An 18,452-nucleotide genomic window follows, 5' to 3' on the forward strand; every position below is an offset into this window, starting at 1 on the left:
AGGTTAGGCTCTTTCTTGGAGAGAGTTAATATTATTACAGCAGAATTAAATCTTTCACTAATTACCTGCGAACACTTGTACTCATGTGATTATATTTAGCTCTTGTAATCACATTTAAATGTCTAATACTCGTATTCTGATTTTAAAATACGAAGAGAAAAGGTGAGGAGGTGCATTAGTGTTGTTACTCTTAAATGAGCTGCACAGATATGACATATTTTATCCATTAACATACACAGAGTATGTTTAAGTTCAACATATATGGAGTGGATGTTTTACAGGGTAACAGCTCACAAAAAAGAGGCTCACATAGAGAGCTGTACCTGTACACAAGAACTGCATTTAAGTACACATTAGAGGTACTTGTACTGTCACATTTCCATTTCATCCAACTTTATACTTAAATATTAAATTGTGCTTTTCACCCATTTGTCTGACAAAAGATTAAAAATGCTCATGTGCTTCTTGTACAATGGAAACCTCCAGCGTCAGTGATTTTGAATTATAATAGTCTGAACTGAAGGATGAAGTTTTAAATTACGGGTTGAGGAGATTCTCCCACCTCTTAGGCGAAATAAACTATTTGAAAGCCCTCTTGGATTAGCTGGAAAATGTATGTTGCAAAGCTGAAAAGAGTGCCGTTATCCTGAGCTCATGAAAAGTTGAGTTTTTGACTTCTGTCGAAACTAAACATGGTGAAACGGCTTTAAGCCAATACACCGCTTTTTAAAACGATATGATGCACTGCTGCAGATTAAACTACCCACAGTAATAAACTGTACTACTTTTGCTCTGATACTTGAAGTACATGTTGCTGCAAAATGACTTGTACTTTTACTTTGAACAATGTACTTTCTCTTGTAATGCAGTATTTCACAGCGTGGTATTAGTACTTTTACTTAAGTAAAGGATCTGAATACTTCCTCCACCGCTGAGTGCTGGTCATGACATGTTACATAATTCAGCTCTCATGTTCTCTGAGATATCGACACTGCAGCGCCGCCTCACACTGAGAATAATCCAAAACAGAGTTAAATTAAATACTGACAGCAGATTATAAATAGATAAGAGACTGTTTCAGCAGATAATTAATTATCGTGTACAAGTGTTTGGCAGCTCGGCTCTCTCTGAACGTTCATCTGTTTATTTAAATGGGCCTAAAAGCATTTAAAATGAGGATATTACAGGGTCATTTTTAATTTGAAAACCTTGTAATGAATGTGCCAAATAAAAAGGTAGTAATCTCTAAAGGATCATTTGGACTACATTTTGTTTTTTAAAGGAGTGTACCCAGGTGTGATTATTGTAGTAAGCATAGTGATTCATGCTGTAAATTTAAAGAAACCTCTCTGAATCAAACCATAACGGTAAAATTTCCTCCCTCGCTCAGTCACCACGATGTGAAACTTTGTCCTCTCCTGCTCTGTCCGTCAGCCATTTCCATGATCGTCATGTCAGGGAATTTCAGAGCCACCTCCCTATCTGAACCTCGGGCGGCTTCTTAACGTCCTGCTCTGAGCTTACAATTCCTGGCTGCAGCTTTTAAGTGAGAGCTGTAGCTGAATGTGTGTCAGCTGCAATCTTCAGTCTGTTAAATAAAACTCTGAAGAGCAAGACACCGAAAATAGCACACACACGCATCCCGAGGAATCCTCTCGGTCTTACATTCGGATGCAGACTACGGCTTTGAGAAAGAATTAGATTACAGCGTTGGAGGGAAAAGAACAATAAGTAGCAGAAATATTAGCAGGAAAGGAAAATGTCTTTATGTGCACAGTAGTAATACCTGCAGGAAAGGGGTGGGAGGGGAGGGAGCTTCAAAGAGGTTTCTGACGCTCACAGAAGGTTACTTAGAGATAAGAATATCCATCAAAGAAACTGTGACAGTTACGACCAATATACAGCTATATACAGTATGCATTAGCATTTCTTTGAATCACTTAAGACATGGAGTGCTGTTATCAATCCCACACACGTATCGTATCCTGGAGCGCAGAGATCGTGTATTACAACAGCTCACTAACGTGCTGCTTCATTTATCACTTTGAACCTGGGTCACATATAAGAAGTCATTATTTATGATGATTAGCTTCCACACTGTATGTACTGTAAAGGTACATGTTTTAAAACGAGTCTGCTGCTAAGGTAAAAGCATTAGTGCGCAAGTGGGTGCAGGAGCTCGACCGCACGCTGAGGGTGTAAATAAAGTCTTTTCAAACCAATTTGGGATCTCAGGGTTTCTGGAGAGTCGGATTACTCCACACAAGCCTTATGGAGTGATTTTCTCTTTTTTTCATCATGTTTTTTGAATGTTTTTTAAACAAGTCCCCATCTACTGCAATTCTTTAGGAGAATGCTGCAACATTGCTTTGCTGTGAAGCTGCAGAAATGTTTTGTGGACTATGAAACTTCTCCAGACTTTCGATCGGTACGAGGATGAGTAAATAATAGCTCAAATTTCTTCCTTTTTTTTTTTTTCCAGTGAACTTTTCCTTTAATATCTTCTATAATGTTTGAACTAAGAGAAACAAGAAGTTGTTATTATGGGTTCGAACTCTCTGCAATATTAAAGACAAATTTACCCAGTCACCTTTTTTAGACTACTTTCTTTGTACTCTGCTATAACTCCTTGCAGCTTGCAGATGGAAGGCTGCAGGAGGATAACATGACTGAAGTCTGGGCTAAGAGAAGAAAATGTGTTTGAGCATTAGAGGAACTACCTTTTGTTCAGAGCATCTACATTAGGGGGGAAATGTCTTTCATTTAACTAAATCTCAATGAATAAAATCGACAAAGCATCCACATGTAAAATAGAACACATGTATATGTTTCCTATAAATTCCCACTTGTTCATGAGCCATTTGCATTAACAAACCCCACCAACCGTAGTTTTATTGACAATATAAAAAAGCGTATGTTCCTCGATACACTGCAGTTGTCAACGCTTATTGAAAAGAATATAAACTTCTTTCGTTTATTCAACCTGCAGCACCTCGGTGTCATAATCTCTGTCTATGTAAAAGAAATTTGCAGTTTCATTTCACTGTAGATTTTACATAATAATAATAGCTGGCACGCTTTCATATCCTGTGCTTACTTCAGCACGGTGCACATCTGAAATAGCTTGCAGGTGTTAAACCTGTCTGTCAAGCTTACAAGAACAGGGCTCATGGGTTTGAGACTGGATAGACGAGTGGATATTAAATCTGAAAGCCAACAGCAGGTCTTTATACGGTGGAAGATATACATTCACAGAGCTAATGATGCAAACAAACAGTCGCCAGGTTGTTCGACAAAACCACAAGAAATGTGTAATATGACTGATTGTTTTGCAGTAATGGTGCCTGTGATTTGACTCAGAATGAGATTCAGCTTGATTTTCTCCACAGATTATTTCCCCCTGTGATCACAGTTAGTTGTGATGCAAATTACAACAAAAACAAGAGAAAAAAACAACAACAATACAAAGCAGAATTACTCTTTCTGGTGTCACTGCATCTGTGAAACAATGAATTGTGCTGTTTTCAATGCGATGCAACAAAGGGCATCCAGAAGTGGCCTTGCAACGGAGGAACGATTGCCTAGCAACATATACTACCAACACTGCAAAAGAGGAAGCCAGCAGGATGTTGTGATGGTGCAGGAGGAAAGGATTTTTTTTTTAAATCTTTTTTTATATTTTAGTCTTTGCATCAGAGAGAGCGCACACTTCTGTATGTGAGTTTACTTTCCGCCTGTGACAGTTTTTCAATTCAGCTTGACTAAGAATGGAACATTTTTTTTATAATATTTACAATGATAATACAATAATATATCACAAAACCCACTGTATGTCTCATGAATATCATTATGTTTACATAAGATACTGTTGTTTGGCTGTTGACAGCTGCAGTCGTGATGTCTGGTTGTACACTGCCACCTGCTGTTCCTTTGCAGAACTCCCAGCAGCTGCTGTACAATATGTGAGCAGTGAATATAAAAACAAAATAAAATGACATTAATTGAATCTCAGAGGGGTCCCTTTGATGTCAACAGGAAAGACCTACTTGGATGCAGCTATCTGTGTGCAAAATCGAGATATTGCAAAACTACTCTGTTTAATCCTTTCATTGCTGTTTTCATTTTGCACAGTCTGTGATTTTCTGATGGATTTATTTGTTTTGGTGACGGATTGAGGACTGAGGACCAGCACAAAGCAGAGACGTATGTTGTCTACATAGATCAATGCCTGACAATATGATGCACAAGCATTTCCTGTCTGTGCAGGGTCCATCTTCCGCCCTGATGCCCTTGTAGTGATTTTAAAGGTTACATAAGCCCTCAGTATTGTCTGACAGGGAGCAACGTTTTGCCATTGTTAAATCAGGACACAGAGCTGGGATTTGTGCGTAACAGCAGCTTGTGTATTTGCACAAAAGTCAACATGTGTATCCTGAAAATTCAGTTATGTCATACGTATGCGACGTATGGTGCTGTACGCATCAAACAGACACCAACACAAGATGAACACTTCATTCACTGTGTCTACAATTTCTGTCAGATGTTTGCAGGGATACAGAAGAATATTGACATACTAGTGTTTTTGTAAGTTGTAAATATTAATGTAGATTTTGATTCACACATTACAAGTTTGATGAGCCTGGTTTTTATTTTAGTGTTGGGAAGTCAATGGAAAGCAAATAGATGCATGTAATTTGCTAAATGGTTAGCCGTGATGTAAAGTGAATGTGATTTGGTGTGTGATCAGTGAACGGGCCAAATCACTGATATGGTCCTTTAAACTTACACAGAAATATATAACCACTAGAGGCCTTATAGGTCGACACACAACAGCACATTCAGCCTTGTGTTGGTTTTAGACAGTGATAGAAAGTAACTAAGTACTTTTTTCTTCTTCTTTCAAATACTGTAATACTCCACTAAATTTATTTGATGTCTTTTCGCACGCAAAACATGACAATGTACGAATTATCTGCAACCTTTTTGATCATTCAGTCATTTTTCATGTCGAGACATTTCATGGTTCCAACTTCTCATATGTTATATGTCATATTTCATTTGCTGCTTTTTCTTTTAATTATTTTACAAACCAAACAATCAATCGACTAATTGAGAAAATGAATGAATCCATAATGAAAAACAATCACAAGTTGAAAACACATCAGAGGAGCTGGAAGCAGGGGATGATTTTCTTTCAAAAATCATAATAACTGCTGCATCGACTAACCAATTAACTGACTAATCATTGCAGCTCCAGTTTAGACTTAATGAAATATCAAGACCCTACATATTTTATAGCTCGAAAAATCTCCAGGTTACACACACTGGCGCTACAATCGCTGGTTCCCAAAGTGGCAGGCGAGACACCCAGGTGGGAGCCCGAAGTTCTAACAGATGGGGCACAGTGAGGCTGAATGAATGAGGCATGGTTCTGCACCACTGGCCAAGCATGGACAAGCTTGTGACAGGACTCCCAGGTAAAGGTAAAGCACGATGAATCCACACCAAACAAGACAACTGCTAAAACAAAGACAAGTAAACATGACGAGGAATATCTCGCCCTTGGCTTCACCGGCGCAACGGTGTATTTTTCTGAGAGGAAAATGTTCAGGTTTTTGTTTGTTTCCAGGGAGATGCTGTTTTTTGTGCAGAGAGGGTTTTTTAAGGAGATATTTTGAAAGCAGTGATTTCTGACTGTTAGACAGTAAAAATGCAGAAGAGCTGCATGCTTAGTTTTGTACATAAGATGTCACACTGATGTTAATTGTAGTATTAATTAGCACAAGTGTTTTCATTGCATATTATTATATACTTGCAAAGTATACACTGATCAGCCACTACATTAAAACCACTGACAGGTGACGTGAATAACATTGATCATCTCATCACAATGCAATGTTCTGCAGGTCTGATCCATGAAGGCACCACCCCCCAACATACAGGACCCAGAGGATCCACTATAAAACACCCTGGTGCCGGACACCACAGGACACCCTCAGAGGTCTTAAGTCCGTGTTTTGACAGGTCAGAGCTGTTTTGGCTGCACAAGGGGAATCTTCACAATATTATGTATGTGGTTATGCCTGATCGGTGTATGTTTTCACTGGTAAAGGTTATTGAAGGGGACCAATCTCTCTTTTTCCTAGAAAGGGGGGGTCCAAACCAACCTGTATAATCGACATTTTTGTTTTAATTCACAAAATTGTATTTCAACTTTTTTCTTGACATTTTGACTTTTTTCTTGAAGTGCAAAATGAAAAAAAAACTTCCTCCTCTTATTTTTTTCCCCTCACCCCTGTCCCTCTTACTCTTCCGTATTAATTAGCACAAGTGATTACATTGCATATTATTATATACTTTCAAATGATATGTTTTCACTGGTTAAGGTTTTTGAAGAAAGTGGGATCCGAACCAACCTGCTCCGTGGGTGGGGGGCATAAAAACATTATATTATATATAATATTATATCTACAGATGGATCCCCCCTGCAAAAAAAAAAAAGCATGCTGCATTATATCTCCTATCCACAGTCCACGTGTCCCTTTCTTACATTTCCCCTCATATGCCTATGACAACGTGACTGCCTCATAATCTACTGGAGTGATTAGTATGAGACAAAAGAGGACTTTCACTAGTAATTGTGTATTTTTTTTTGTGTTTGGTAAGCTTTTCTGTACTTATCTAAAATCTTCCTCCTGTAATGATTTTGCAGGAGGAGGAGGATGAGGAGGAGGGGGAGGGGCCTCCCTCTGTGGCCCCGCCCCTCGCCTGTCAGCCCGCTCTCAGGGCTCGTCCCCCTCGACGCTTGTAGCTATGGAAACTCGTCGATGGCAACATCCACCAGTCTGCTCTGCCTCCATCCTCACAACGCCACCTCACCGAGGTGCTGCTGACTCTGCTGCTGCTGGAGCCCGTAAATTAGACGCTGCAAGATGGCGATTGTGCGACTCGTGGCTTGTTTTGTTCTTTACGCCAGCTTAGGTAAGTTATTTTCCCTTTCCCCCCCCCCCCGCCCTCACGGCGCTTTTATCGCGGCGCCTGTGCACTTAACGAAGTACGGTTAGTTAAGATGTAAACCTGCGACCGAGCTGCTGTCAATGCTAACATCCCAGCAGATGTTAGCATTGACACAAACAGGGTTGGGGACAGTCAGGAGAGCGCTGTCGCTGTGTGTTGTGCTGTTTTATTGTTGTCGCTTTCCTCAACAGTAACGTCACGTCGATGTTGTGCGAGTCAAACCTGGAAAATGACGTAGTTTTGAGAGCAACCGTCACGTTTTAACGCTTGAATTTGTGTGTTTGCTAACGCTGAGAACAGCATATTGAAGGGCTTTAATTTTAATAGTCGCAGTAATTCTCTATAATAGGAGCATTTAACCGAGCCTCGACATCAGCTCATGTGTGTATGTGTCACTGACGTGTAATTATGAGGACATTTCCAGCGTAAAAACAAGGCAGACGCTACTCAGGAGGACATAATACCATCCATGTGGTTAAAAAAAGGACCTCACAGCATCTAAAATAACATGCATCTGTTAAACCACACAGCCAGTGTGCTCAAAATGCCTTGCTTGAACGCCATCCAAGTGCTGGATTTGATAAGTGTGTGTAATGACCTTTAGTGGTCATGTGATGATTGATGGCAGACAATGAGGAGTCAGTCATGGCATGCTTCATCATCCCCTCTCCTGAAACAGCTGGAACAGCTTTCTGATCAGATCAATACAGCTGGTTTTACTGGTGATCTGTTGCATCCACCCTGGTGTGCACTTAGCGTGGGGTCACCCTGCTGCTGGGTGAAAACTGGCAGTGGACTGGGTCATATCCAAATGGCAGACTGCATCCGTTAAGTGTTGAACTTCTTACCCAGGTCCTCCCTGCAAGTGTGAATCGAATGAGTAAGCGACTGACGGGCAAAGCTTCGTCTATTATTCAGTGTGTTTTGGCTCTGAAAGTCAGCGCTGACGTTACGTTGGATGCAGCGGGTGGATGTGGCTCACCACCACAGTTGCAGGAGCAGTGAGTGAAATTAAGTTTTTTAGGTTAATGTTAATAGTTAATCGTGCCCTCAAGTTTTAGACAGCCTTTAGGTGTAAAGCAATGAATATTAATCAGTTTTACACATTGTTTAATCCACACTTTGTGTAACTTGGATGAACTGGCGCATACATTTAAATGATTTTGTTTAAATAGAAAACTTGCCGTCCTCCTCTGATTCTGATTTTGAAGTAAGATGATATACTTTGCACCCTTTACATCGAGTTTCCTCAAATCTTCCAGTTATGTGGCTTCAAGGTTGAAAAATATATAAAAGTATGTACTTAATTATTTTGTCATTGATTGTCAATTAATTTAATGAATCATTTTGTCTATAAAATGTCAGAAAATAGTGAAAACTGTAGCACGTAGTAGTTGATTATATTCTCCGTCAATCGATTCGTTGTTTGGTCTAATAAATGTCAGAGGATGTCAATCAGTGTTTCACAAAGCCAAAGATGATGTTTCATCCACCACCCAAAGATAATCAGTTTACTTTCATAGAATAGTAAAGAAACCAAAAAAATTACTCCAAATTGACACAGATAAACTGATGAAAAATACTTGGCGATTAATTTAATTGTTGACAACTAATTAATTAAAGAATTGAATAAAAAATTACACTTTGCGATGGCGGCTGACATGTCCTACAATCCCAAGGTGTCAGTTTTCTTACAAATATGTCCCTAATTGATGAAGAGCTGCAGGTCCAGAAAAATGGCTACCAGGAAATGTATTTAAATTACTTGTTTTATTCAACCAAAAACAAAGACAGACAAAGTTAAAAGAAAAGCAGCAAATCTTCACATTATGGGGCTGAGACCAGAGAATCAGTGTTTTTGTTTTAAAATGACTAAAACTATTAACTGTCGTAAGAATTCTTGCTGAGTCGACTAGTCGTTGCAGCTTTAGTGTATGCTGAGTGATGTATTGAGACCTTAGACTCCATGTTCTTGATGGCTCCAACGTTCCGTCAAATTACATTTTATTTAATCTTTTGAGCATTTTCCCACAAAATTCAGCCTGACATATTCGGTATGTTAGAAAACGTGTAATCTCCAGATTAAAGCTACTGCAGCTACATTATGTCTGGGTCGTCAACCCGTACGGGGTCCTCAGATTTACAGCAGGGGGGCCACCAAATGATTGAACCTTCGCTAAGGAACTTATGTTCACTCGTGTCCATTTGTTGGTTGGTTCATCAACAGGATTACGCAAAAACGGCTGAACGGGTTTCCAAGAAACTTGGACGGAGGATGCGTAACATTGCAAAAAAGTCAGGAGTACAATTTGGATCCTAAATCTGATTAGTTTAGATTATGGTTAAACAGAAAAGATACGTGGCTATAATGTGTTTGGCCTTGGCGGAGGTATGCACTCTACTGAGTGCCATTCTAGTTTGATAATACATTTAGTTAAATATCACAGGAAATATACATCAACATGAATCCAACATATTATTAGTAAATTTGTTTTAAAAAACAAACGTATATTTTACACAACATTGATGATAGTCTTACTCATGGTTCCTTCCGCAATCATTGTAAATAAACTAAGATTATTGTACGCTAAATCCCCGCATGGCACTTATCCATAACGGCAAACTAGTCAGCTGATTATGTATTATTGATTATCCCAAGTATACAGACATTGTTGTGAGCCACAATAGATCTTCTGTAACTTAACGAGCAAGAGGCCCTGACATACCCTCCATCTCAGAAACCACTGGAGACATTTCAAAGGGCGAAGCGCCTAACATTCGCCAATTTAAAACTGCTGCCGACTTGTTCACGCCACTCTACAGGTCATCGTAGGCCCAGTTTAAAATGTACCAGACTTGTATACAGTATGTGTAGTAGGGGGTCCATAAGCGGTCCTTGGCCTGAAAACATTGACGACCCTCGTTAGGGACTTTTTCTTCACCAGCGTCATTCATGTAGCCTTGGAAAGACAAGGGGAAAATCCAGTTCACGTGTCCCTTTCTTACATTTCCCTCATGTGCTTATGACAACAAGACCGTCTCATTCTGATCTACTGGAGTGATTGGTTGTTATTACACAGTCACTCCAGTATGCTTTAAATCTCAGCGGTCTCTCCGCGTGGCTCTCAGCTAACTCTGCCTTCAGCATATTTGCAGCGACTGCATTGGAATGTCTGGGAAAGAAGCTTTTTATAGATACACTGGTTCAACATTTTTGTTTGTCGCAGGGATGGGGAGCTTGTTTTCATATTTAGTGCATAAGAGGATTGCAGAATGTGACTATTAAAGAGCACATTGCTCTCAGAGCAGACTATAGACCTACTTTGTCTATGCATTACAATAACAGAGGGATTAAAAATGAGCCTGTGTTTGCTTTCCAGCAAGCGCTGAGATTATTTTCCGTAATTCAGAAATATTGTCTTCTCATGAGCCTACATTGTGTCATCAGGGGCCCGTCCATTGTTGTGTGGATTCGTTTATTCTTAGTCCGTATTAGTAATTAGGTACACATTGTCCTGTTAATTGTCTGTGGTTATTCTTTCCCACGGCCTACTTTTCCTTTTTTAAGAATCATGTCAACACATGCGATCTCTGCACTCTTTTTTTTATTTAAGGGCTAGTGTGCACACCACTTGTAAGCATAGTATCTGTTCTTACTTATGCAGCCTTTTTTAATCTGTTATTTGGAAATGTTTGGCCAAAGAGCGAAGAGGGGGAGGGTGACATATAACAAAGGTCACTCCCCCTCCAAGGACCTTTTATCAGAGTGACAGAGTGCTTTACAAAAACAAATGGACTTCAGCAAGGCTTAATTAAATTTCCTGTAAACTTTGAATAACACACTACACAGTGATGAAACTGTGTTGTAACCCCTGAAATGATGTAGCAGATTCTAACTAACATCTTTCTTTAAATTAGTCCTGTTTACTTCACTTGCAGCGCGAAGAAAGCTTCGCGATCGAGCCCTAAACTCTCTGCTCCACCGTGTACGCAGCACTTCAAAGAGTAGTTTTAAGGCTCGGTACCCGGTACGTGCATATGCCGAGGGAGCGTTTGTTGGTCGAGCTTGTGTCTCTCAGGATGTCCAGTCACAGCCGCAGCTAAAAATAGCTCTTGATGTACAGGGTGGGAAAGTCAGCAACAGAGACGGAAGCTGAGACCTGGGAGTCAGATCTCATCAGTGTCCGCAGCTGTGCTCGTACGACCGGATGCTTTGGCAGGACCCATGTTTTTATCACTGTCAGGGCCGATCGTCAGCTATGTGCTACCTACTGTACCTCTCAGGGTCACTCGTGCGGTAACGAGGCTGCTTTGAATAAATACTTCAGAGTTAGTCAGAGAGCACAGCGCCTCAGGGCAAACAGGAGAGGATGTCTTGCAGTATTCAAGGCCTGCTCAGATAATTGTTATTATCCCATTCAGCCTTCATTTGAAAACCTTCTTACAGGGAGCAGGAATGCCTTCATTACTCAGCATGGGTGCTGCTAGTCGCATGTGTACCCAGCAATTATTGAATTTGCACGTCTCACAGACACAATAGATTGAGTGTAGGGTACCAGAGGAAGGTGGAAACATCTTTATTTATCCTCAGCATCTAAAATCAGACACACTGCGGAACGTGTTCATCCGAAATTGTAATTTTCACATTTCCTAATTTGTTCTCGCACACCCCTCGCTCTGTACACGCTCATTTTCCACATAAATTGGCATTCTGCTTGCCGAATTTGGCAAAATTTGTGAATTATGCCTCTTGCCATTAAAATGTGACATTTACAAAATAACACTGATTGCTTAAAGGAGTGCGCTCAAGCAGGGAACTCAAAATAAGTACATCTCATGTGTTGTTTGTGCCGGGGGAAACCGAGGCGGATGATTAAATGCGCTTTGAATTTAAGCACATTCCCACTGTTTAGTTATTTTTGTGCTCCTCATTTGTTTTGTTCGGGGATCTTGATGAATTATTTATTCTGCAAACCTCGGCGCAAATTAGTGTCATAATTTAGAAAAGGGAGCTCTTTCACAAAAACAACGGAGGCAACTGGAAGGATTAGACAAAACTGATGTAATGTTTGAGACGGTATGAGAGTATTTGTTAGAGAAATGGCAGCTTTTTGCTCTAATGAGTGACACATCATCATCGACCAAATCCAGCTATCCCTCGGAGGCACATTGTCACCCAAACACACTAGGACGCTGCAGATGCTCATATTCTAACGTCAGGCTTATTTTTGACAGAAATCAGACAACCACATCCACTTTGTGTCTGAGAAGATTGTTGCTATTTTTACTTCTTTTTCCAGTTTTCCTTCTCAGAATAAGAACCAGTGGTTAAAGAAACTTATACTCTCCATACCAAGTTATGCTGAGCTAAAATAACTAGCATGAACTCAATTATAGTCAATATGATTAACTAGGAAATGTTCATAAATGGCTGTACTGCAGTCTTGACATGTTTCCAAGCTTTTTGCCTTCTGTCTTCAGTAAGTGACACAAATTCTCAGTTGGATTGGGCTCGGGTGATTGACTCTGGCCCTAAAAAACTGCTTGGCTGCCTTTTTTATATGCTCATGATATTGTCCTGCTGCACTGTCCTAAAACTGGAGGGACCAGGCATAAAGGTCCTCCTACACTGTCTCTCCGGGGTGTGTCAACACCCTCACACGAAAAGCTGAAAGTCAGCACTTTGTCAGTCAGGGTTTCACTTAAAATGCAGTGCGGTGGATTAAAGCTCTAACCCCAATAAAAATGTCTCACTGTCCAGATATTTATAGGCACTCCTATAATGTTTTTATTGCAGCAACTTAACATTTAGAACTTGCCCCCTCTTTCAGCCAAATTATTATCCAATCAACTGCCATAAATTACCTGAATCAAATATTAAAGTCAGAATATTTCCTCTCAGGAGTCACTATAGCTAAAAGCAGTACATGTTACACATTAAATATGCATGTAAAAACGTACACATTGGCCCCAGGTGTTAATCTTCTCAAACAGAAATGTGAAGTACGGTAATTAATGAAATGTGTTGTCCCTAATTCAGATCCCAAATGCTCTCACCCTCTCTGAGAGGTTCTATATTTATCACTCCGCTAATCCGCTGTTTATTAGGCAACATGCCCAGTTGATAATGTCTGCTAATGAAAATGTTTGTGTGTACCATCAGGGTTACTCAGCATTTAGTGTCTTTTTATTTTTTTATTTTTTTCCCTCTCTCTCCGCAGGTCACATCCCATCATCTCTCGGGGTAATCCTCCGGACCACAGACAAGATTGTGTGGGCAAATGAGTTTGAGCGTAAGTTGCTGCAAAATCACTCTAACCTCACCCTAACCTATTTAGCCAAAGTAGCTTTTCTTTTCCTGATTTGGGATGCTTGCTCCTGGTCTCACGCAGCACTCTGTTTTCTTCGCAGCCATCGAGCTGACCTGTTTAATAGAGTCCATCTCAACAAACAACCCGAGGATTGAGTGGAAAAAGATTAAGAATGGTGTTCCCAGCTATGTGTACTTCCAAAACAAGATAGCAGGTAAAATACTTTCTGTTTGAAAAACCCCTCAACCAGTTAGACCGCAGCATTTCAAAGTAATGTCTCAGGACTCAAAGCTTAGCTGAATGAATAGTACCTTGAAAGAACTTGGCATGGAATCCTGTTTTTCTCAACTGTGAAGTCACGCTGTGTATGTGAATGAGCGATTGTAAAGTGTTTTTTTTCTCTTCTCTCTCTCAAAAGGGGACTTGGAGCACAGAGCTCAGCTCAGAGAGCCAGCCAACATCCTGATCTTCAACTCCACCCGATCAGACACTGCGGAGTACCGCTGCGAGGTGGCCGCCATCGATGATCAAAGGGACTTTGATGAAATACTTATTAGTCTTGCAGTAAGAGGTACTGTATAGTGAGGGGGTACCCTGCCTGGATCAGTGACCGGTCCAGGATTGACTGTGATTTACAGCACATGTACATTTACATTCTTGTGGATTAAACAGATTAATATTATTAGAAATGTAATATTCAGTTGCCTTTTCTTTGTTTTTATATTGTTATATAAGGAATATTTCTGAATTTCTGGCTTGTTAAGACAAATATATTCTTGGTTGTTTTTTGTTCTTGGTTATTTTTGTGGCATCTTTGCCTTTATTGTGCAGTGAAGAAGGCAGACAGGAAATGGGGGGGAGAGGGGGTGTTACTTAACAAAGGTCGCCAGCTGGAATTGAACTGGTGACGTTGCGATTATTTGGCCTGCGCTTTAACTGCTTTCCTGGCTCTGGTTGTTATATTTTAAAGGAATAGTTTTGACATTTTGGGAACACTGTTATTTGCATCTTTGCAAAGACTTAGATGAGAAAAAAGATAACAAAGAGACAAAACATAAAGACAGGAGCCAAGTGAAAACAACTGATCTGGCTCTGTCCAAAGGTCACAAAATCTGCCTACCAGCACATCTCAAGTGCGCTGATTAAAGGTCCACTTTGTAAGAAAGTTGATTTTTGAGTCTCATTCCCAACTCCTTAAATACTTTCACTTTGGGAATGCAGCCGACCCAACCTACAATCCCAAAGTGTCAGTATTTGACGAATTTGGAATGAGACTCAAAAATCAACTTTCTTACAAAGTGGACCTTACAGTAACATCTTGTTTGTTCAATCTGTGCAGAAACTAAAAAAGTAAAAACCTCACATTGCTATTTTAGCAGGAATTCTGTGCCAGATTATTTCTTGTCCGGGTGCAGTGACTTCCTCAAGTCTCGTTGTCATGGTGAGGGTGTTGGCAACCTCAGCCTGTTTCTAGTAGAGTTTAAAATGCAATATAAAATCTTGGTTATTACCTATCAGGCTCAAAATGTTATTTCTGTTTTGTAATTTCTATTTTGTGGCTGTTAACTGTTATCTTTTAAAAAATGGTTTATAAGTTCATCTTAACTGTTTCCAGTCTTTATGCTACACAAGGCTTCTGGCTGTAGCTTCATATGTAGTAGTTAACTGGTTAACAATATTAAGTTAATAATCAAATAAATGAAACAATTATTAATAGTTAAATCACTAACAAAGTACTGATTTGGACTCTATCTTTGTGCAGTGAAGCCTGTGGTACCACGGTGCAGCGTGCCGGAGGCCGTCACGGTTGGAACATCAACAGAACTGCGATGTTTGGAGAACGAGGGCTTCCCTGCTCCCCAGTACCGCTGGTTCCACAACAACGAGGAGCTTCCTCAGGACCCCAAAATCAGCCCGAAGCTGGTCAACTCGTCTTACAGCATCAACCCCGACACTGGAGGATTGGTAAGAAACACAGGGACATAGCCTTACCTGCATTTGTATATACAGAGTATACAGTTTATTATATAATAGTTTTCATCGTCTCCATAGACTCAGTAAAATCATAGCAACGAGCAATAGTAATATTACAACTACATTATTATTAGAAATCAGATTTTCCTCTGACGTAGTTGGCCGCCTGTGCTGTTTGTGGATTGGACTCTTTAGCATCAAGGATACTCAATTACAGCTTATCTGATGTAAATGTGAGCAGCTTAATCTGAATAAAACCTTAACCATCGTATGACTAATACCAGGATAATCCAAGAGTATGAAGATGGCAAGTGAGGACGCCAAACTAGAATCTGGCGTGAGGATAATGTTGCATTCAAAGCCAATGTGATGTGTTTTAAAAAGATACTAACTGGTTTTAAAAGTCGTACACGTAGAAGAAATTCAACCATGTTGCCCAATACATTTAAAGTCTATACCATAAAATGTCACAAGACAAAAATGTACAGATGTATTCATGTATTATTGTATGTATTCAGCCAGGCATCCCTTTAGCATTTTGTTGACAATGCAATGTGTCACTTCTAAAAATATCTCCTCAGAAATTTCGCAGAGTGAGGAAGGAGGACGCAGGGGAGTACTACTGCCAGGCAAAGAACGATGCGGGACACGCGCAGTGTCCCCCGCAGATGATGGAAGTCTGTGAGTGTCTGAACGGCTGAGTCAGTGTTGTGACAAGCCGCTTCTGAAACTTTTTTAGAAAAGAACAAAGTTTATGTTGGTGTCTGTACTGTGTGTGGAGAATGCTAGCAAAACGAGATTTAAAAGGGTGGAGCAGGCATGAAAGAAAGCTAACTTTACTTCATAGTCTGGCAGGTACATCTAGCTAACAAGTGTGGACAGGTTGGGCAGGTAATCACTGTGCTGGAACAATTAATGACGAATGGGAAACAGCTGGGTAATGAGCTCAGTTTATCTGTTAGAAGAAGGAAAATTGACAGGACAGGTGGACACGTGAGCAATGAAGAGAGATCCATCCATTTTTCTGTACAGCTTCTCTGTTGTGTTAACCATGTTCATAAGGAGAATTATAGTTGAGACAGAATAGAGTAGAGATAAGAATGAAGCAGGTGTGCCCACTCTTTCAGGTTATCTGTTGAAATACAGCCAACATAAGATTCAATTTAATAAAAATCAATATTTGAGGGAAACTGAATATGTGCTGCGGAAGGTATTTTATAATCAGAAATTCCTGCAAATATTGTGTTAGTTTTGGTTTGAACACAGTCTTATAAAACTAGGACTGCAGATATACGCTTTTTGCACTACTGATTATTGAATCAAATTCATCTGCTGATCAGCTCAATCATTAATCAAGTGATGATTTCAGTAAAATAAATGTGAACAAAATATGCAAGGACATAAAACGCAGTACTTGTTATCTCTCACCTAAGTCTGTTAAGATATCTTCTCTGTGTACTGTTGCAGATGACGTGGACATCCTTGGGATTTTCCTCAAGTCGTTTGGTGCAGTGATTGTTTTCTTCTGTTTGGCTGCTTCCATTTGTCATTCCCTGAGACGTGGCTGCTTCTCCAAAAAAGGTCACAATGAAAATAAGTGAGTATGAACTACCTCTCAAGCAAGAAATAGACAGTGTGTTAAACTGTCTTTAATTTTACCGTTTTATTATGTGTGTCTTTGTTTGTTTCAGTTACAACTGGCCAGCACAGGCTGATGGTGTTGAATATGGCGATGCAGATGAGGTAAGCAAAATTTGCCTAACATACACATGAACAGAGGACGCTATCACAGGAGGAGTTCTGCGTGCTAATTTTCTTATTCCTATTTTTCACAGGGCCATTTTCGCCACAAGTCTTCATTCATCATTTGACAGCTGAGACAAACAAAAAGCAACAAACTGTTGAGGTTAACTTGCTACAACGATCCTCCAGGCAGTAAAGTTTGAGGTGTAACATGGCACATTCTTCTCTGATGCACATAAAAATCAAATCAACCAACTTGCCAAAGTAATTTTAATATCATTTTGTGGCACTGTTTCATGTCTTTTATAATGTAAGAGCGTTTTTTATTTTCGTCTCTGTCAGTATTAGTTTCCAGGTAAAACATTGTGTTTTTTTACTCGTTACTTGGTTCATTTTCTGTTATGTTTTTGTTACACAACAAAACCATTTCAAAGCTGTGGAATTTGATATTTGGTCCATGGTGTCATTGCAAAGGACGCTGGAAGCCACATTCCTTCACGATTTTTTGGACAAATCCTCTTTTGTAACTCTGAAACTTTTTACTGAGTACACTGAAATTGTTTTACAAAAGTACTTTACATAGTCTTTGTTCATAAGATAAACATGTTCTTTATTTTGTTTCATGTGGGGAAGAGTTGAACCTTGTTTTTGTATATACTGTAGTTATACAGGCAATAAGCAGCAGACTGTAAGAGGCTGCTGAGCTCAGATTCATGAGGCACAATTTATCAGCCTTTGTTATATTTACAGATGATAACAAGTATGTATGAGTAACCTGTGAAATTGAACAACATATATCCCACTATGCTGCAAAGTCAATATGTACTATAAAGGTGGTGAAGTATGATTTTTAGAGTGCTGTTTCTGTGTCTAAGTGACCTTCTGTGCTTTACTAATTATTTTGAGTATTGGACATATTGTCCAGTTTTGACTCAGTATTTAATGTACATAAATACATACATTTTTTGATCTTTTGATTTTCATACATTGCACACCCATACCTTATTGTAAATATGCAATAAAACTGTTTGTTGGAAATAAATTTACAGTATTTACCGTTGTGTGTGTTTCTGCAGTGTTGAGCCTGTCATTTCAAACATGAGTGTCGATGATTTGTGTAACAACTCAGGAACTGTTGTAAAATGTCCACTGTTAATTTGATATTAATGTTATATGTTCATGTTATTTTGTTACTATTAAAATACATTTGAACTGTTAATGTTGTGGAGACTCAAATGTTTCACGTGTTTTAGGATGGGAGTGTATTGTCAGATTTGATCTGTGTAATATGATTTTGAGAAAGGACATAAATATAATCGAACAGTGGTAAGTGGATATTATAAGAAATGTATTTTTGGATAAGGATTGTCAACTATATAGTGTCTTAACATTTCTTACTCAAGTGTA

General features: G+C 39.5%; 1 protein-coding gene across 1 annotated transcript; it reads left to right on the forward strand.

Moving 5' to 3' along the window:
- The first annotated feature begins 6,821 nt into the window (after positions 1 to 6,821).
- jam3a (junctional adhesion molecule 3a) lies at positions 6,822 to 18,101 on the forward strand. The gene is made up of 9 exons (XM_084351657.1): positions 6,822 to 6,981; positions 13,239 to 13,310; positions 13,429 to 13,542; positions 13,747 to 13,899; positions 15,091 to 15,293; positions 15,884 to 15,983; positions 16,770 to 16,899; positions 16,994 to 17,045; positions 17,138 to 18,101. The coding sequence occupies exons 1-9, from the start codon at positions 6,933 to 6,935 to the stop codon at positions 17,171 to 17,173; spliced, it is 909 nt and encodes a 302-aa protein (XP_084207783.1). The 5' UTR covers positions 6,822 to 6,932; the 3' UTR covers positions 17,174 to 18,101.
- The last annotated feature ends 351 nt before the right edge of the window (positions 18,102 to 18,452 follow it).

This window comes from Pagrus pagrus (assembly GCF_965226575.1).
Source record: "Pagrus pagrus genome assembly, chromosome: 4".
NCBI lineage: Eukaryota > Metazoa > Chordata > Actinopteri > Spariformes > Sparidae > Pagrus > Pagrus pagrus.